General features: G+C 58.7%; 1 protein-coding gene across 4 annotated transcripts in view; it reads right to left on the bottom strand.

The window, feature by feature from the left end:
- CASKIN2 (CASK interacting protein 2) overlaps positions 1 to 20,524 on the bottom strand; it is a 31,134-nt gene that overhangs the window by 7,448 nt on the left and 3,162 nt on the right. For 2 of the 4 annotated variants that reach the window (XM_063176104.1, XM_063176106.1), the window contains exons 2-11: positions 5,269 to 5,320; positions 3,265 to 3,362; positions 3,029 to 3,174; positions 2,795 to 2,890; positions 1,797 to 1,927; positions 1,447 to 1,555; positions 1,206 to 1,314; positions 825 to 919; positions 628 to 745; positions 214 to 396 (exon numbers count right to left, since the gene is read on the bottom strand). In XM_063176104.1, coding sequence (XP_063032174.1) covers positions 214 to 396; positions 628 to 745; positions 825 to 919; positions 1,206 to 1,314; positions 1,447 to 1,555; positions 1,797 to 1,927; positions 2,795 to 2,890; positions 3,029 to 3,174; positions 3,265 to 3,362; positions 5,269 to 5,320 — 1,137 coding nt within the window. The remainder of the gene's footprint in view (positions 1 to 213; positions 397 to 627; positions 746 to 824; positions 920 to 1,205; positions 1,315 to 1,446; positions 1,556 to 1,796; positions 1,928 to 2,794; positions 2,891 to 3,028; positions 3,175 to 3,264; positions 3,363 to 5,268; positions 5,321 to 20,524) is intronic. The other 2 variants (XM_063176107.1, XM_063176108.1) reach the window with 2 other exon arrangements.

Here is a 20,524-nt window from a genome sequence, read left to right on the forward strand (position 1 = left end):
GTGGCAAGAGACACACAGAGGGCTGAGACACAGGGAGAGAAGGGGCTGCTCTAAGGGCTCCCCAAAACTCCCTTTTCCTACATCTGCTCACTCTCATCTGGCTGCTTCCCCATGGAGAGGTGGAAGGAGAGTCTCCCCCTGTGCCCCTGGCCAGGCAGGGCTGGGAACAGGGGAACTCCCCAGCCCCTCTCCCTCCCCAGGTGCTGGCCTGACCTGAGCTGTCAGGGCCTGGGGCCGTCCGGCTCAGGGTGAGGTGACCAAAGGCCGCTGGGCCGCTCGGGGCTGCCGGGTGTGGACACTCATCTGGGAGGTGCTGCAGCCCCCCAGGAGGGGCTGGCAGGGCCCCGGGGGGACCCTGGCGCTGCTGCGCGGGTGCCACGCGGGGCACAACCATGCCTGCGTTCAAAGACAAAACACACGTGGTCAGAGCTCATGCAGGAGGCAGGGACAGGGGGAGAACTGAGCACAACCCCCAAAGGAGTGTTCCAACCATGGTGACAACCCCTGAGCCTTCCCTTCCCCCCTAGCTAGGCAGGGCTGCAGGGCCTGTCAGACAGGAGGTGCTGGGAAGGCTGGGAAGGTTTTGCACAAGGGACTGTCCCCAGCATGCTCAGGATGGCCACTGACCTGTCCTCTTGCTGATGACTTCAGCAATGGAGGGGGGGAAGTACCCGACCCGGTCGGTGCCTTTCTGGGCGTCGTGGATGTGCCCCTTCCATCGGCCATCTGGATGCTGCTCCAGGACCTGCCATGGGACAAGAGGGATGGGGCTGGTACCCAGGGCATGGTGGAGCAGGGGGATGGGGAGCAGAGAGCAGCCTCACCGTGATGACATCTCCTGCTCGGACGTTGAGGGCAGTTGGGTCATGGAGATTCCAAAAATCCTTCAAAGCTCGGACCTTCAGGATTCCTGATGCCTCTGAAGGCAAGGGACAGAGGAAGAAAGGAGATGCCATAGCATAGGGAGGAAAGAGAGGAGTCCAGGGAGGGCAGAAGGAGAAAGCAAGAGCAAGAAGAGGAGAGAAGAAAACATTAATATTGCAGAAAGGCCTCAATCCCCAGACACTGCGCCACACGTAGGATAGGGGCACATGTGAGAGGGGGACTGGGATGCTGGCACTGATTTAGGCTGTTCAGGAGGAGCACTGGGAGCCCAGGCAGGTCCCAGAGGGAAGAAACCCCTCTCAGTGCCATCCCCACCTCACCTCTCAACAGCTGCTTGATGTCCTTGCTGGCATGTGAGGTGGTGAACTGGTTGACAATGTCCAGTGCTGTCTGGTTGTAGGTGTTCCTGATGTTCACGTCAACTCCACCCTGCCCAAGAGAGGACACGGTCAAGGCCAGCTCCCTGTCTGCCACCAGACTCAAAGGAGGCAAGGGACTGAGGGGAAAGGGTGCTGAGTGACCCCCAGGGGCTGTCCCCAGCCCCATCCCCACCGTGCTCACCTCCAGCAGGAGCCGCACCACCTCTGTTTTGCCGTAGAGCGCGGCCTCGTGCAGGGCTGTGCCTGTCTTTGTCTGCTTGTTGATCTCAATCCCAGCCTTCAGCAGCTGCCTGGTAGGAAGGAGGGAGAGGCATGAAAGAGAGGAGTCCAGGGAGGGCAGAAGCAGAAAGCAAGAGCAAGAAGAGGAGAGGACATCGGGACCAGGCACTCGGCTGCTTTACGGCAGGAAATGCACAACACCTTGCACTTGCCTTGGGGATGAGGGGCTGAAGCCTGCAGGAGGAAGGTGTGTTTGGGAGGAAGTGAGACTGAAGCCATGATGGGTTTTTCCAGAATAAAGCAGGGAATTACCTGATGATCTCCTTGTGCCCGTTCTTGGCTGCCAGATGTAGCGGAGTGGTGTAGTTGGGGTCAGTGGCATCCTTGGATTGTCCCTCCAGCAGGGCGACACACAGATGGCTGTTCAGTAGCAGCTGGGCCACCTGCATGAGACACTGGTAAGCAATGGGGTGCAGGTACCCCCACCTGCACCCTCCCACTGAGGGGCTCATCCCTGGGGCCAGCCCACCACTCCCCATCCTGCCACTCCCTTCCATCCACAGCCCCAGGCTTGGCTGCAGCTGGACAGTGCTTGGCATGGCCACACTGTCGTGAGGGGCTGCAAAAGGTCACAACAGCCAGAAATAGTCTTCCCATAATCAGGGTTTTCAGACCAAGCCCTAAAAACCTCCAGTCTCTCCAGCCCAGAGCGACTCTCAGCATCTCAGGGCAACCCAGAGGCACAGAGCAGTTATTTTTACTGCCCTGTTTATAGCTGCAGACATTATAGATACTCCAAAAATGGAAATATCCCCCTGGTCCCCTCCGAGTGGGGCACAGAACAGTCTGGCTGGCTGTGCTCCATCCCAAACCAATGGTGCTGGCAGGGCCAGGGTCTCACAGAGCACAGTGTGGCCCTGTCCCCAGGAACTGTGCTGGGGACCTGGAGCAGGGTTGGATGCTCAGAGCTTGCTGGGATTAGCCAGCTCAGCCTATCCATGCTTAACTGTGAGCAAAGCTGGGGTGGGTGGGGGAAGGCTGTGGAGAACCAGGAGCAACAACTCCTGGCTTCACTCCCAGTCTAACACAGTCCTGCTGTGAGGTCAGGGGCAAAACCCACAGCTCCCAGGTTCAGGATCAGGCTGTGTCTGGCCACGGAAGGAGGCAGCTGCTGTCTGCCAGGCTCTGAGTCTCATTGTGGAGGGAGAGCAGCTGTGGCCAGACCCGCGCTTTGCTCCCAGAGGAGCCAGTGGGCTCCACAGCAGCCCCTGGAGAAGCCCTTGGTGCAGGGCAGAGCCCACAGCACTCACCTTCAGCCTCCCGAACTCGCAGGCCAAGTCCAGCGGGGTTTTCTTCGCCTTGTTGATGAGGCACGGGTTGGACTGGTGCTGGAGCAGCATCTCCGACTGCAGGGGAGCAACGTGGTGCAGGGGCTCAGCATCCCCCTGCAGCCTCCCTCCCACCCGGCACAGCGAGGTCTGCCCCCACCCAGCACCCCCGAGAGCCCCACGGAGGGCACACGGTGGCTCTGGGCTCTCACTCACCACCTCGTAGTGGCCGTACTGCGCCGAGAGGTGCAGCGGGATCTGCCCGTCCAGCGAGGCCATGTTGACGGAGGCGGCGGCGCGGAGCAGCAGCCGCACGGGCTCCAGGCGGCCCTGCCACGCCGCGTAGTGCAGGGGCCGCATCCCTGTGGGCAGCGCGGCTCAGCAGGGCTGGACACGGCCCCCGGCGGGCACGGGGGGCTGGGCCGGGGGCCGTGCCCGGGGTCACCCCTTACCGTTGCTGTCCTTGATGTCCACGGTGGCCTGCGCCTCCAGCAGCAGCGAGATGAGGTCCAGGCTGCCGCCCAGGGCTGCGTGGTGCAGCGCTGAGAACCTGTGGCACAAGGAAGGGCTCAGCCCGGCCCCCAGCCCCACTGTGCTGTCCTCACAGCACCCCCTGCACGGGGACATGGGCTGAGGGCTGGGATTGTCACTGGCTGTTCATGGTGACATCCTCCCAGGTTCGCCACTCCCAGTGCCTCAGATTCCCCATAGCAAAACACTGATGAATCCCTCCAAGCTGCCTGTGCCCCGGGGCTCCGTGAGGGATGCGGGCACACTGTGTACCTTGGGAAACCCCAGTGAGAGGAGTCCCTCACTCCAGGCCCTCTGTTGGGGGAAACAGGCAGGATGGAGAGAGATGCACCTCCCCTCTCCACGGGGCAGCCAGGCAGCCACAACGCTGCCCACAGCATCCAGCAAACACATCGGCCTTGTGGCCACTCCTGCCCCCTCTGCCAGCTGCCCCCTCCCCATGCCAGCAGGGCTGCCAGGAGCCCATGGCAGAGCGTGGGAGGCCGCCAGTAATGAAAGAGCCCAGTGTCTTGGGGCTGTGAAAGAGGCCTGTCTGCCTGGCACTCCCCTGAGCTGTCACGTGAAGGGCCAAGGCCAAGAGAGGGGTCCCTGTGCCACCGGGGATTAGCCCGTGAGCCACTCCAAGGGACATGGGGGGCTCCTGACAGCACCAGCCTCGGGCTCCAATGGGCTCTGCAGTGTCCAAACCCAGTGCCAGGGACTCAGCTCGTCCAGCATGGCTCTCCTCGTGATCTGCATCCCCAGATCCCCGTGCAAGTCTCAGCATTGCAGGAGGGACACTAACCCCAGAAGAGAGGGCTGCTCCTTTCTCCAGTACACACACCATGTCCTGAGCCACAGCAAAACCTCTGCCTCAAAGTGTGGATGTGGGGGGAGTACAAAATCCCCCTGACCCATCTCTGTGGGGTCTCACTCTGCCCTGGGGTGCCCACCCCATCCTCTCCAAGCCCTGAGCAAGGTGATGCCAAGGACACCACCAGCACCTTGGCTCTCCCGGAACACACACTACCCTCCCCATGCTCATGTCTCACCTCCCCATCATCCCCTTCCTGTGCCCCAGTGAAACCCAACACCCTGCCCGTGTTCCTTAGGCAGGGAACAGACCCTTTACCCCAGTTCCCACCATCAGCCTCCTGGAGTTGCCCAAGCACAAACCCTGTGCCCTATCAGAATCAGATCATTGCTTCTATTATTAAATTCTTTTTCTATTAAGCTCCATCTGCACAGTATTATTTTAAGACGGAGCCATCCTGCACGTTCCCAACCCCCCACTGGCCTGTTAGGACTCATCATGGACACCTCTTCCTACAGAGCCCTCCAAAAGAAAACATGTAGAAATTAGGTACAACAAGAGCACATAAAAACAATGCTAATGACTGACAGGTCAGAGTTAATTCAATAAGAATAATATGCTTATTTATTTTATGAGCCTTTGTGGTTTCTTTAACTCTCAGTACCCAGTTTATTAAGTACTTGGATTTTGGAAGTGATGAGCTACACAAATATGCTGTGGTCACTGGGCAACCTCATATTTTCTTTCTCCAACTCCCCCCAAAACAATGGGATTTTGCTTTTGGGATATTAAACAGAGGCATGAGCACGTGCAGGCACTGAGGCCGGCTGGGTGCTCCTCTGGGCTTCAACCAGGGGGACACAGGGCACTGGCTGGACACGCTGCCATCCCTATCCAACCCCATCCCCACAGAGGGACACATAGAAGGGATTTATGAAGGGTTTTCAGGAGGGACTGAGCACTGCCCTCAGCTGAGATCCAGGCAGGCACTGGCTCTGCCTGTGCAGGGCTTCCCTGGTTCTGGGATGTTGATGTGTTCTCCAGCTCCCCTGAGCTGCAGGACAGACTGGACACCAGGGAGAGGAGCCCCTGCCTGGCAGCAGCACCCAGCACCCTCCAGGGGAGCACTCACCCGTCTGCATCCTGGTAGTTCACGTTCAGGCGCTTGGCAGATCCCAGGAGCTCTGCAGAGACAAGAGGTGAAGGTCAGGGCAGGAGGCAGAGCCTGCAGGCCCCCAGGCCCCCCCATGAACCCCATCCCACACCAGACCCACCTCCCAACGCACAGAACAGCGCCTGGCCCATCCCGGGGGTCTCTCCTCTACTCTCCTCTGCCTCCACTTTCACCTCCACGGACCCTCAGTGGGCTGACCCAGCTCGAGCTTAGACCTTTCCTCCCTCCATCTCTCCTGCCCTATCCATGTGTGCCCCTGGGATGGGTCAGACCCCGCAGCTCCTGCCACCCTGGCTTGGCAGGACAGCGAGTGCTTCCCTCCCCTTTATAGGCACGGACACACCAAAACTGCTGAGTGGGGCCATTTTACCCCCACTCGCTCCCTGTGCCCGCCACTGCCCCTGAGGCCTGGCCCACAGACCACATGGCTGGCATTTTTATGGCCAGGGCAGAGGCCGGAGCTTTCAGCTGTGAATGCAAGGATTGTGCTACCTTGGACATCCCCATTCCCCTGGCCAGCCCTCCCTCCCTTCAGAGACCCAAGGATTGTGCCACCTTGGCTATTCCTACCCCTCTGCCCATATCTCCTGCTCCTTCAGAGCAGCAGAGGATGCTCAGCCCACCCTCAGCACAGCCTCACATGCACCCCCAGTGCACCCCCAGCTCCCTGCCCCTTCCCACAATTAATTCCAATGGATTCCTTCCTCCCACACAGAGAGGACATTTTATTCTTCACCGAGGGGCTGAGAGTGGATTAACATCTCTGGAATTCACCCGCTAAGTCAAAAGGGAAAGAAAGGGGAAGGTATGTGGGGGGCCAAGAAATACCACCACTCCTCCTCTGCCTTCCCAGGCAGCCCCAGCGCTGAGCCAGGGAGGATTAAATGCTTTGAATGGTTTCTCTGCTTTTTCCTACAGAAAAATCAAAGTCTGAGTGCCAGGCTCTGAGCCTGGGGTGAAACAGCTGCTCAAACCCCACTCGGCTGTGGGGGGGTCCTGGGGAAGGAGCCCCTTCCTCGCAGCCAGGTAGATCTCTGGGGCTGAAGATCCTTCTCCTTTTCCTTCCTCTCCTTCTCCACCTCAATTCCCTTCTCCTTCTCTCCCAAGGTCTCTGCCCACCTTGCATGGCAGATCCCTTAAGCCATACTGGGCTCTGTGACCCCTCTGCTGGAAAAGAAGAGCTGAAGGGGGGCTGGCTCATTCATCATGCAAATGGATAATTAAAGGAAACCAAGGACTGGGGTGTTCATTACTGCAATTTACAGTGTTTTGTAAACAGCCTAATTAACACAAAATGAGCTTGGAGTGGCTGCTGGTGAAGGACTCGTGACTCCTCACCACAGCTGAGGGGATCAGGACAGGATCACCCTAATTACCTCTTCCAGGGACTGTTTGTCTTTGAGCCTCAGCCACCAACCCAACAGACCTTCCCAAAGGAACTGGCTCCAAAGCCATCACTCAGCAGAGCTCCCACTTCCCCCTCCCAGCCCCAAGAGCTCAGGATCTGGGGTCTTCATCAAGGACAAGTCGCTTCCCTTGACCTCAGCAGCCAGGAAAAAATAACATTTCACTCGTAAATTGGCCACTTCTGATCTGAGTCCTAGAGAACCGTAACCACTGGGATTACTCCCACCATCTGCAGCTGAAAACTGCCCCTGGAAAAGGGTCGGGAAGGGGAGGAGAAAGAAGAGGGGAAGAGGGGTCCTTACTCAGGGCAGGAGGGGCAGACCCTTCATGATGACCACTGGGAGTGCAATGCTGGGAAAAGAGATAGGCTGGATGGAGACGCCCAGTGAGCACCAACACCTCCAAAAGAGGCAGAAACATCCCACAGCCCCTGGGGGCTGGTCCTGGAGTTGAGCAATGCCCACTGTTTGAAGAAGGGGAGTTCACCCAAATATCCTATCCCTAACCCCACCTTCAAGGGGACTGAGCTGGCCAGTCCACTAAGCAGGGCTGGGATGTCCCAGGACACAGTGGGTGTCCCAGGCAGCTGGCAGCATCCACATCTCCCTGAGCAACATTCCTCAAATTCGTTCCCTGCTCCAGCAGCCCAGCCAGGCCAGGACCCAGGGCAGGACCACATAGACATGGTGTGGGTGGCTGAGAAAGCTGCAGGTCGCCAACAGCAGAGCCAGGAGCAGCATTCCCTTTGGGGGTCTTCCTAAATGCTTGGGTCCACCTTGGGCAGAGAGGGAAAGCATCCCTGGTTTGCAGGTGGGTAAATCACTGCTTGGAGAGCTGGAGGGTTTGCAGCAAGGCTGGTAGGTGAAGCGTGGGTGGGAAAGTGTCTTGACACCCAGCATAAAGGCATGGGAAAGGAGAAAAAGAGGGATGGAGGGGAAGCAGAGCACAGCCAAGCAGCTGGGACCCCTCCACCAGTGCCATCCTGCTGCACAGCCTCCAACTCCAGGGACCTGGTGACAGGAAGGCAGCTGATGGGACATTTCCCTGCATTCCCCCTCCTCATTCCATCCATGTGCTCCTTTTGACCAATTCCCCAGGTATTCCCCATTTCTTCAGCCCCTTCTCTCCTCGCTGGTGCCCAGGCTACCCATCCTTTTCCACACAGATGTTCTGGAGCTCAGCAGAGGCTGGGCCAAGCTGTTCCCAATGCCGCAGCCCTCCCAGTCTGGCCTGGTCAGCTTTGGCAGGGGGCTGCAGAGCTGGGCTGGGAAAGGGCTGCAGGGTTAATCCAGTTACAGCATTGGGATGGCGTGGCCAGATCCTTCCCAGCCACATCATCACTGGGCCAAGGGCACTCTCAGGCCTGATCCGCAACCCCCATTCCCCACCAGAGCATGCTCATAACCCGGGAGAATGAGGCCAGAACACGGACCCAGCGCTGAAATACAAGGCACCCTGAAGGGGTTATTTATTTCCAGGGAAAAAAACCAGCTTGGTGCACCCCAAGGGTTAACTCCAGCCGCGGCTTCCCCCCGCCCGGCCCTGCTCCCCAGCACGACCCCGTGAGGGGTCCCCGCCCGCTCTGCCCCGGCCCGCCGCGTCCCCGGCGCCTGCCCGGGCAGGAGGAGGCTCCGCAGCGCAGGGCCGGGCCTGAGCGAGGCCTCGAGGGAGCTGAAGAGCTTCTGTGCGGCGTCTGGCTGCCAAGCGGCAGCGGGAAGCACCTCCGGAACGCTCCGGCAAATTGCTTACAAATGTCGGGCCGGCCGCCGGCCGTGGCGAAGGCAGCGCGGCCGCCCAGCACCAAACGGGGCCGGGACCCTCAGCCCTGGCACGGCCTGGCTCCGGCCCTTGGCCTCTGGGTCCCCACTGAGGCACAGCCCCGCATGGCGCATTCCCAAGCAGCCTCCTTCGCCTGTGCCTCGGTTTCCCCGCGGGCCGCCCTCCCATGGCGGGCATGCCAGGCTGGGCTGGGCTCCTCGCGGGGTGCGGGAGGCACCCGGGGAGCGGCCGGCCGGGGCGGGCACCTCACCCGCCGCGCTGGCAGCCGGCCCGGCACAAAGCCGTATTTACCCCCCCCCGAGGCACTCGCCTGGCGCCGGCTGTGCCGGCTGCGTGGAGCCAGGCGTGCCCTCGGCCAGCCCAGCACCCCTGTGCCAGCGGACCGGGCACCCTGAGTCAGCCGCTGCCCTCCAACGGAGAGCTCGGTCCTGCGGGGACAGCCGTGAGCTTCACCCCGAGCTCTTAGAGACCGACACAATCCCTCCAAAGTGCTCCTTGGGGAGCCGTGACACGTGCTCGCCTGGGTTTGGCTGGGGAAGGAAATGCCCAAATATCCTGTGGAGTCCTGCCCTTTGGATGCTCCTGCCCTGGCTCTCACACAGGACAAGGCAGGTTTTAGTGCTGTGAGCCCCTGCCGGATTTGTCCAGCCAGAGCAGCCACAGCAGAGCTGCACCACTTGCAAGGCTTTGTTGCTGTCCAGGACAACACACAAATCCATAACTGGAGATCTACCTTCTTGCCACAAAAACAACCCTTTCTGCTGGTCCTGTGTCACAGACTCTCATCCCATCCCCTTGTCCTGGGAAATCACATCCCCACACTGCTGGCTGCAAGTACCCCTGTGTCATGAGCCTCCCTGTGCTGCAGGTCTGAGCATTCCAGTGTCATGAACATCCCTGTGCTGCCAGCCACAGCATCAACCCTGAGTGTCCCTGTACCATGAGCATCCCTGAACATCCAGTCTTGAGCACCCCTACACTGCCTGCTACGAGTACCCTGCATGCAGGAAAGCCCTGCAAGGGCACTGCAGGAACACCATTCTGCTTCCCTGGGCAGTGGGAGAGGGACAGTGTGCATTGAACACACCAAATACATGCACGTACCCTCTTGGGAAAATGAAATCCACCTGGGGACTGTCACCAGTAAGCCAATAAACCAGCTGGAGGAGCTAATCAGCTGCTATCCCACAGAGCAGCAGCCGTCTCCCGATGGTGGTGGCAGCCTCTGGAGCTGGAGGCGGAGGTGGCAGGAGGTGACAGCTTCACCCAACCTGCCCTGTGATGGCCCGGGGTGGCCCTGCCTTGGCACATGATGGGTTCATGCCAGGGCTCAGGACAGACTCACCATCTTGGCCAAAATCAAGACCCAAAGAGGCGATGTCCATCCCTCTTCCGCAGGAATCACCCTTCCCTGTCACCTCTCCGTCCACAGGCACGTCCGCTGTGGCCACCCACGGGCGGCTCCTCCCGGCGCAGCCTCCCGGCAGAGCGGCTGCTTCAGCAGCAGTTTCCCAATACGCTCACAAGATTCACCCACCTTGATAGGGAAGGAGTTTAGCCACAGAGATGTTAAGAAACTCAACCAAAGCTGCCCAGCCAGCTCAGAACAGAGGCTGGGCGAGAGCCAAGGGCTCCTGACCCCAGCTCTCTACTACAGCCACCAGCTGCACCCCAAACACTGAGCCCAGTGCTGTGCCTGGCTCCCCAGACAGGGGCTCCCCTAATTCCCCTGTGGTGATGGTTGGTGAATTTGGCTGCCAAGGTGCTGCTGCCTGGGAAACCTGGCTGAGCACCCATCCCTGTGCCCAAATGCCATGGCTGTCCCAATGCCACAGGTGTCCAAAGGCCAGGGGTGCCTTCCTGCCCACAAAGAGCCTGTGCCAGTTTTGAGGCTCTGCAGCATCACTGAGGATGGGCTCCCCACCAATGCTGACAAACAGGCCCCTTGCCAAGCCAGGCACTGGGGGGTTGGTGTGACTGGGGCAAAGCCACTGGGTTAACTGGCAGGGATGGGGAGGCTGCCATCAAGGAGGTGGAATCCCATCAGCAGAGGGCAAATGGCATTGACATGAGAGCAGCTGGGAGCCCCTTACTGTCCCTACACCAACATCTGGTAACTCCTCAAGAGTAATTGGCATTTTCACCCCTTGAGAAACCTACCAAACCCTGGAGCAGACCAGGGCCCTGCCTGCTCTGACACTGCACAGGCTGCAGGATGGCTGTCACACCAAGCCCTGCTCCTGGTTTCAGCAGCCTGGAATAATCGCAGCAAGTGCAATAACCTTCCAGGAGCTGAGCTCTGGGCAGCTTCTCACAGCATCCTGAGACTGGATACAGAACCCCTGTGCTATGAGTATCCCTGCACCTAATGTTTTTTTCTAACCTCAACAAAAGTCACCATTTAGCCCTGTCTAGAGCCCCAAATCTTAGGGCTTACAGCCACACAGAGCACAAGCTGTTCCTGTCACCAACTTGTCTCTGCTGATGTTCGAGTCTCCTCTGGCAGCTTGGCCTCCTTCCTCATCTCCTTCTTTAAGCAATACTGTCCTGCAGCATGTTCAGATATGATGGTGGATGATGGTGAAGGTGGGTGATGGCAGAGGAGTTCAAGAGGTCCAGGGATTTGCCTTCCATCCTAGGCTGGGCTGGAGGCCCACCACAAACAAAGAGGGACATAGGGCAACAGGACCATAGAGTCAACTGGGAGCCTTTTACCTTCTTTAGAGAAGTCTGGGAATATTTTTTCCAGGGTAAATCAAACTGCTAAGTTTTTTTACGAGGCTGGCAACAGATGAGACATTGGGCAGCATCCCCACACAGCACAGACATTGATCACTCACCCACAGCCCAGCTACTCCAGGACCCCCATCCAAACCCCCAATTCCCCCCTGCTGCTTCCCCTCACAAGCAAAGCAGGAAAAAACAGGCAGTTTGTTCAAAGTGAAGGCTCCCAGAACAATGAAAGGAAAAGCAGAATCGGAAACCCTGTCTCCATCCACACAGCTGGGAAGAAGGTGCAGCTCTCAGCTCTCGACCCCAAGGTTTGATGGCCACAGGGGACAGAGGGGACAAATGCCAAGCAGGGAAAAGAGCATCACAGGAAACCTCTGGGGCTGGATTCACCCCTTGCAAAAGCCAAACACATGCTCCTGCTCTGACTTTCAGAAGGATTTCAGATGGGGTGAGGTGGATGGTGCTTGCACCCCTTCTCCACAATAATTTGTGGGTTTGTAGTGGCTGCCTATCCCAAAGTGATGCAGCCCAGCCCAGCTCCCCTGGCTGGGAGAAGTGGTAACACCCCTTCCCCACGGAGCTGAAATTGCATCCCCCAGCCCCATCCAGGATGGAAACAGCTGGGAAAGGCTTCGGGTGGGAGAAGCCAGGCGGCTCCTTCGGAGATACAGGGGCTCCTTTCCCAGCTGGCCGGGAAAACGCGTTACCGGGAGGTGAAGTCACCGTCCCTGCTGGGACCTGGCTATTCCGCTCTCCAGGATGTGAACTCAGAGGAGCTGTATTTGCCCAGGGAAGAGGTGGAGCCTTTTCCATTTCCCCCATCCTTCCGAAAGGACAGGACGCCTCCTGAGCGGGAAGAGATGGGCCGATAGCGCTGGGGGCCCAGGCCAAGTGCCAGCACTGCCTGAACCTGCAGCGGGCACGCCTGGGCGGTGGGACACGGGACCAGCAGAGCATCAGCTCATTAACAATGCACCTTAGCTCATGTCCAGCTGGTTCCCTGCAAGCCAAGGGAGGGCTATCCCAGATACCCTGGTGAAGGGGCTGCACCTACAGACACTCAGTGTTGTCATTCATGCCATACCCAGTAAATGGTGCATTAGCATAATCTGTGGTGGATGTGCTACAGATTCACAAGGGCAAAAATAACACAGAAAGGACTTAGAGAGATTAGGAGAACAAACCCAGGCAGATTCAACCTGGGAAAAATGCAGATTGCAGCATCTGGGGAGAAATAATCCAACCGGCAGCAGGTCAATGGGAGGAAGAAAGAGGGGAAGCAGGATGTGGGGGGACGGTGAGAGGAGCAGTGTGAGCGTGGGCACAGAGGGACCTGCTGGTCAGGAAAGCAACCTTGGCAGCCCTGCGTGGGGGGATGCTGCTTGCCAGGATACCCCACTGTGTATTCTGCTGCTTTCTGGGGTACCACCGCCCATCACATACCCAGGGCTGTGAACATGAGAGAGGCTCACAGGGAACGTGAGAGGTGAGCGACAGGAGGCAGCAGTGAAGGGCTGGCCTTGCATGGGAAGATTAGGGCAGGTCAGTAAGTCTGGATTAGCTGAGCAACAGTTAATTAGGGAGGGCGAGCAGGGACGCAGCAACCCAGCAACCCACCTACACCTGGAGGGGTTTGACGCTCCAGAGCAGCACGTACCTATTTATTTTATGGTTCTAACAATGAGCCCCAGATAAAAATTAGAGCAGCCAACAGTGGCCAACAAAACCCTGTGGGCTCAAGGGAGCGAAACAAAGATCCAGCCCCTACACTGCTTGGAGGTTGCAGCAACCCTGCAGCTTCCAGGGGAAGCAGGGCAAGGCTGAGGCTGGAGAACTGGGCTGCCACAGCCCTATGGCACCACGTCGCCATCAGCACCAGCCCCGTGCCCGCACATGGCAGCTTGGCACCCAGGAGCTGCTCCAGCCGGTGGAGCCAGTACTCAAAGCACACAGCGATGCGGAGGCTGGAAATCCTGTGACATCCTCCTCCTTTGGCCCCAGGGAAGCTGCGTGCACCTGGAGCAGGCGCTGCCAGGGCGGACGGAGCGGCTGTCCCCACCCTGGCTGCGCTAATCTGGGCAAGGCACACACAGGATGGGAGGGGAGGCAGCGGGAGGTGAAGCTGTTCGCTCGAGGTCACCCACAAGGTCGATGGTTCAAGTGCCGCCACTCCTTCCCAAAGCTGCCACACGGCTGGGAACTGAATTTTACTCAAAACTCCCCCCTCTCGCCGGCAGCCCGTGGGCAATCAGCTGTCGGCAGCCCGGGACTAACCTCAGACGGCTGCTGGCGGCCAGTTTGGAGTCACACGGTTAAAAATACCTTGCGGATGCCTTTCCTCAACTCTGACCCCGCGAGCCGGTGCTGCCGCCAGCCCTGCTCAGGGACGTGCCAGCAGGGTCCCCTGGGACAGTCACAGCCTGGGCTGTGGCAGCTGCTGCCTGGGGACTGGGTTTTCCTATGAACCAAGGATTTCCACTTCTGGGGGGTTGCTGACTATATTCTCTATTGCCAAACTGAAATAAGGGGCTCAGCTTCCTAAAGCTTCCTTCCAGCAAGAGATGCCTGCACTGTCCAGCTCCCTCTGAACTGCAGCCTGGATTTCAGCAGCTTCAGCAAAATGTCTCCTCTCCGGGACAGAGCCAAAATGTGGCCTCTGGTTCCTGCCAGTCTCAAGGGATGCTGGATGGGTGACTGCTCCTGCAGATTCCATGGTGCTGCAGCCGTTTGTGGCATCTGCATTGGGAAAAAGTGTAAGGATCTCACTCAGCAGTGGCCACGCAGCTCCCAAGCCATGATGGACGGGAGGGATCCTTCTCCAAATCCCTTATGGTGAGGGCACACAGGCCACCTTGCTGTTCCCATTCCCTGTGCAAAGGTCACCTACCAAAACTCGTGAGAACTGACTGGCTGCTCCATGCTGCTGGCAAGTGGGAATGGGAGAGGGATGGGTCCATCACGAGCAGGCACAGGCCAAGCTCTCTCCAGCCTGAGAGAGATGGTCCCATTGCCACTCTCCTTTCCCTCCCATGGTGGGGAAAAGTGTTGTCCTTTCAACAGCATCCTGTGGCATGGTCCATGCCCAGAGTGAGAGCTCTTTCCCAGATGGATCAGACCCTCCAACTGCCTGCCTGCATTTCTGGCTGGACCATTCCAAAGTGGGAGAAGCCATCGCCAAAATCTTGCCCACTGCCTTAGCTGGATTGGGATATTTTCATACAGCTGTGGCAGTGAAGGATTTGCCTGGGGTCCTGGTCTACAACAGGGTTCCATATGCAGTGGACAGGAGAGGGACATGACAGCTACATGACCAGGATGTCCTGCACCACCCTGCATGTCCCCACATGGAAGCAGCAATCACTTAGCAGTTAGGGACAGTCTGTGTCCTGGGGAGAGGCATCACCCTGTTCTGGAAGCAGGAACCCGCCCCAGGACCCACACCCACCTTCCCATCCCTTGGGGGCCCTTGGTGACTGCTGAGCTATTCTGGGCACTGCGTTCCTGACCCCCTCCCCTCATCCCAGCTGCTCCAGGGCCAGCAGGGAGGGCAGCAGGTTCCTCCCATTGCCAGCCCGGACGCCAGAGCCGGGCAGCAGCTGCTTGGGGACCAGCTGGGGACAAAGGCAACACAGAGCAGCCCCATCCCCCCATATCCCTTGGAAGGGACTGAGTTAGTTACAGCAAGGTCAAAGGCATCACAATACAACTCCAGTAGAAAAGAAGGAGCTGGATCTGAAGACCCCCAGTCTGAGCTCTGGTCAGCAGCTCCCATAAAGGGATCAGGAAGGGGTTTGGGGGCAGTACATCAACACCTCCCACCCCCCAAAGAACAGGCCCAACTCAGCACCAAAGGTAAACAGAGGCAGAGGCAACATCCTTGGCTCCTTGTCAGACCAATGCTGTGCCCAGCTTCCCGCAGGGACCCCGTGCCAGGTCAGCCCCCTCCACCCCAGCCCTGCCTGGGCGCTCCCCACACCCCATCCCGATGGAGCGGTGGTGGGACACAAGCCAAGGCCTGCCTGCTCCCTGGACCCCTGCCGGGAACTCGATCTGTTTACGCCTTCCCAGCACGGCGGGTGCGTGTCGGGAACGGCCCCGGCAAGCCCGACTTGGCGGCGCAGGCAGGACGTGGGAGCGAGCCCTGAAACCCCACCTGCTGCCCCGCAGCATCCCGGGGCGGGTCGGGGAAAAAGTGGAGGAGCACAGGGAAATATGGGACCCTCCTGCCTCCATCTGCTCCTTTTTGTAGAAAAGGCACCACTTCTTGCTCTGTGCTACCCCTCCTGTGGCATCCAATGTCCCCTACCCGGGCCATGAGACCATGGCGCGTTGCTCCATCCCCAGGCTTGGCAGGGAACAGCTTTCTGAGCAGTGGCAATCCTTCTGGGAAAGCACTGGGAGAGCCAACTAGCCCTCGAAGGCTCTGGAAGGCTCGTCCCTTCCTGGAAAACAAGGTAATGTTTTGGCAAACATAGCCAGCAACATGTGTGGGTGCAGGGGGCTGATGGCCACATGCTGGTCCCTCTTCCAGGGTCTGGGCTGTACCCAGCTGGGGCTGAGAAGAGGCACCCACCTGCACTGCTTCTGGGAGGAGATGTTCATGCAGGACTGCTCACCTGGTGTGAATTCAGTCTCACAAAGCCACAGGCATTCGGAGCAGGCTGCACTGGGACAGAGTCATGACTTCAGGGACATGGAGCTGGACACCTACTCATCCACACCAGGTTTGGGTTGAAAGGAACAGAGAAGCAGCTCCAGGATATCCATGTGCTGCTAAATATAACCAGTGGGACAGATGCTCCAAGACAGGGAGTTGCCTGCACCTTAACACTGTTGAGCAGGAAACTGAGGGCTCTCCCATTGCTTAAGTAGCTCTTGAGGTTTGGAGACACAGAGCAGGGTCAGAGGCAGCACCTCATTCTGTGCAGGAGCCTCCTTCCCTCTAAGGAGTGTCTCCCTTCTTTTTAAGCCAGCAGGATTAGCAGGTACTGGTTCAGGGAAGCCAGGAGGGCTCAGGAAGCCCTTCCCATCTGTGTCAGCCCCACAAAACCAAACAAGAGCTGCTTCACACCAATCAGAGCAGCCTGGGTTGCAGCCCAAAGCAATCCCTGGACCATGGCTGTGCTGGACCTCACACTGCTGGCCAGACTGACCGTGTCCCCGTGTTCCCTGTGTAGGCAATGATTAGCCACCAGGGAGGACTCTGGCCCCCTTTGGAGGCCACTGAGGCCAGTGGTTCTCACGTGGCCTTGCCATGGTAGGGACACATCCCAGGTACCTGAGAGGCTGCACAGGCTGTGACTTGGGTGTCCTGCCCAGGGAGACAGGACACCCATGGAAGGGGAAGATCGGTGGGGCTCCCAGTCCCCAGTCTCCATACTGGTATTTGCATCCAGTTCACCTCCAGCTGCAAACCTCCTTCAGGCTTATCCACGCCTGTCCTGGCAAAGAAACGAGGCAATGCTCCACAAGGGGCTGCTGGAGTGGGAGACTGAGGCAGGCAGCACTGGGATGGATGTTCTATGGGTGCAAGAGGCACCTGCAGAGTGGGTGGCAGAGCCTGAGCCAACCTCGCTGCTGGGGACACCTCAGTGCCAGGCACCAGATGCCCGTGCCATGCTCGCCAACTCCTTTCCAAGCAGACAGGGCCTTACACAACCGGCCGTGCCCAGCGTTACGAAATCCCAGGAGCTTTCACCCCTGCCAGCACAGCCGCCCACCTCAGGTGGCCGAGGCAGACCCAGCTGCTGGGATGGCCCCAGGGAGGACGGGGCAGGGGTCTGGGCACGGCACCGGCGCTGGGGGCCTCGTGCTCCCTGCACAGCCTTGGCCGGGCCCGCGGGGAGCGGCGCTGGCAGCGCCTGGCGGAAGCACGGCCGGACGTGTTGCACCAGGCCTGGGACCCCACGCAGGCTCTCCCTGCTCCCTTATCTCACCATCACAGCCCCGCTCCCTTGCAGCTCCGGCCTCTCTCCCTGGGCTTGCAAACGGCTCGGGGTGGCTGTGCACCTACCCTGGGCAGCATCCCGCAGGAGCGAGGGATGGGCCACAGTATCCAGCCCTTCCTTCCCTGGGAGGGTAGAGATCATACCAACAGAGCCATTTCCAAGCAGTTTGGGCATCTCCAGACAGGTCTGTGACTCACCATGACACCTCGGCAAGGCTTGGGTGATATTACAGCCCCAAGGTTCAAACAGATCCCTCCCTCTCCATCCCAGGCACGATTTTTTAGGGAAGGCAGGATGGGATTTAGGGGGAGCCAGAATGCTCGCAGCTCCTCCCCACCCTCTCACTTGCTAGAGCAGCCAGGAAAAAAAAGGTGGTTTATTGTTATTTAGTTTCTTGCCCCTTTCATACTCCTTTGCCGGAGTTTTTGCCAGCGGCAGGCCCCGGGTCTGGCGGGGATCCAGGACAGCCGAGGCGCTTTTAAAAACAAAGCAGGGCGCGTGCATGCACACATACACGCACGGCATCCAACCCCGCTTTTAACTCTTGCCGGAGCAATGCTGGTGGAAGCATCCATTTCCAGCAGGAAACCATCTTACACGCGGTCCATCGCCACTGGGATCCAACAATTCACCTCCCACCTTCCCAGAAAAACCTCTTTGTGGCACTGGGATCCTGACAGAGGGGTGGCAGAAGTGATGCTGGTCGTTTTTGTGGTCCACCAGCTCCCTCCTGAAGCCAGTCAAGCCAGAGGATGGAATGCCAGTGCTGGCAGTGTCCTTGCCACGTCCCCTTCTCTGCAGCCCTGGGGAGCACTGTCCTGGTTACTGCTGGCAGCCGGGCACACGGTGTCCCAGGGCTGGGGCTGCCCTCCCTGTCTGCCTTCGAGCTGTCGTCATCTGAATTATCATGTGTTTCTGGGTCAGACAGCCAAAACGGCCTCTGCAGCCCTTGGGGAGGGGCAGCTAAGCCCCCTGGTCTGGGCTGAGTCACCAGGAAATGCCCAAGGGATGGAAATTCCCCTCCTGTCCCATACCTCAGCCTCCTGCCTGTGACACTGGGGATGGCTGCCAACCTGGCTCCATCCATGGCCCTGAGGGAGCCTCCGCATTTCCAGGAGATCCCAGATTCCCTGGCATAACCCAGCAATGTCTGGCCATCTCCAAAGGATGGCAGCATGGTCTGGAGCAGGCTCAGAAGTCCCCACATTCATCCCCTTCCCCAGAAGGCTTAGCTTGGTTTTCCCCCCACTCTTTTACAAAGACAAGAAAACATCAGCTGCAGTGCCCAGGCTGACAGCAGGGACCACAGGCTGCCCTGCCAGTGGGTGTCCAAAGGCTGGGGACAGAAATACAGACCTGGGACAGGGGGAGATGTGGAGCTGTGAACACAGGGAAATGGGGTGCAGAGGGTCAGGGGCTGGGCCAGCTGATGCACAGGCTCCTCCATCTCCCTGTGTGATGCTGTTTGCTTGTGCCTTCTCTCCTGCACTGGCACAGCGACTCTTTCCCTGGCTCCGGGCACTCCAGTGGCAGCCAGGCCCCTTTCCAAACACAACACCCGTTGGAACCCAGCTTTGAAAACCAACTATCCATTCACTCCTTCTGCTGCCTGTGCAGGGCTTTTCCTTCCCAGCTAGAGAGGTGGGAACGCCAGGATGGGAAAACCCACCCAGCAAACATCAGGCTACCAGAGGAAACCCCCCTTTCCAGGGAGGTCAAGAGCCACAGGAGGAGGAAGAAAGGATGGACCCAACCTTGTCATGGAGCTGCAGCCCCACCACCATCCAGCCTCGTGGCTGCTGCACTCTCCAGAGCCTTTGAAGGCTCTTTTCTCCCGCTCCCACCAGCCACCCACCGCAGGCTGGGTCAGGAGCAGGTCTGGGCACGCTGTGGGGTGGTGGGGTCCCCGGCACGAGGCCACGGCCAGCCCGGCTGCCCGGGCACGGTGCCTCGCCCCTGGTGCTGCTGGCTCAGTCCTGGAGGAAGAGGGAGTTTTGCCCGTTTCGGCAGAGTTTCTCAGCGTCTCTCCGCAGGCGTGCCCGCAGCCTCTCCAAGTCGGAGCGCGGCTGTGGAGCCGGTCCAGCCCGTCAGACCTACAGCGTGCGGGGAGAGGAGGGGAGGACACAGCCAAGGACGCTTTGGGAACTCGTCCTCCAAACTTGGGCTCCGGGGGATGTGGCCAGAGCCACACTTGTGCTCGGTGGCAGAGCCAGGTCCAGCCGCCTGCACTGCCCAGGGCAGGAGTGGAGCAGGAGAGGTGCCAGAGCACCCCTGCACCACTGCCACCAGGGAAAGCCATTGGGTGTAACAGAGCCTGACATGATAAGGATCCTGACACGGTAAGTTTTGCTCTCCAGCCAGACCAGGAATAGCACCTGGAGTACCCGAGGGTTTGGGACAAGCCTTGCTCGGTAGCAGCAGTGAAGAGGAGGATAGTCCTCCTCTGTAAGGGTGGATGCTGCCTGGCACAAAGGCACATCCAACATTATTACAAAATAACTAACAGATTGCAAAAAAGGAGCAACTTCTCCCCCAAACAACTACAGACCTGCTGGTGTTGGGAGAAGCAGAAATCCCAGCAGGTCATAAAAGGAGGGCGGATGTTTCTGCAGAGGACAGGGACACAGAGCGCCGGTGGCAACGGCTAACAAATCACAGGAGAGATATTAAACCTCGCGCTTTGAGGCTTAAGCTGATACAGCTACTAGGGATTAGGAGGAAATTCAAGGGGGAGAGAAGGAGCGATTTATCCCACATCTGCCTGCTACAGTCTCACAGCACGTGGAGCAACATCGCCCTTCTCCTGCCAAACTGGATGGTGGCAGCAGCATCTGACGGCTGGCACAGCTCTTGAGAAAACCTTAACGTGCTTTGTGCTGCTGGGGTGCAGTGGTGAGAGGCTCCAACACAGGCATGGAAATAAAAGCCAAGCCCCCTCTGCAAGCTTTGCTAGCATTTAACGACTAGTTAGGTCATGACCCAAACACAGCCATGTCCCATGAGCCCACCCTAGTCCTTAATATCTAAGGTCTGGAAAGCACCAACATAGCTGGTGAAATGGGGCAAGTGGCTGACCGAACCTCCTCAAGGCAGCAGCTGAACCCCAGCGGGGCTTTGCTCTCTGTCCTTGAGAGTTTCACACCAGTTTGCTCAGCTGCTGCCCTTTCTTTGTACTTTGCATACGTTTAAACAAAAACCTTCACCACTCCCTTGAGGAAGGCAAACAGTGAGTCCAGCTCCCATCGCCTTTCACAGCTCCTCCAGCCCCCACTATCCCAGGGGCTCCCGCTCTCCCAGCATCACCCCGGCATCCCCGTGCCCTGTCCCTGGATCCCGCATTCAGGGAT

The sequence above is a fragment of the Melospiza melodia genome, chromosome 24, assembly GCF_035770615.1.
Source record: "Melospiza melodia melodia isolate bMelMel2 chromosome 24, bMelMel2.pri, whole genome shotgun sequence".
NCBI classification, from domain to species: domain Eukaryota; kingdom Metazoa; phylum Chordata; class Aves; order Passeriformes; family Passerellidae; genus Melospiza; species Melospiza melodia.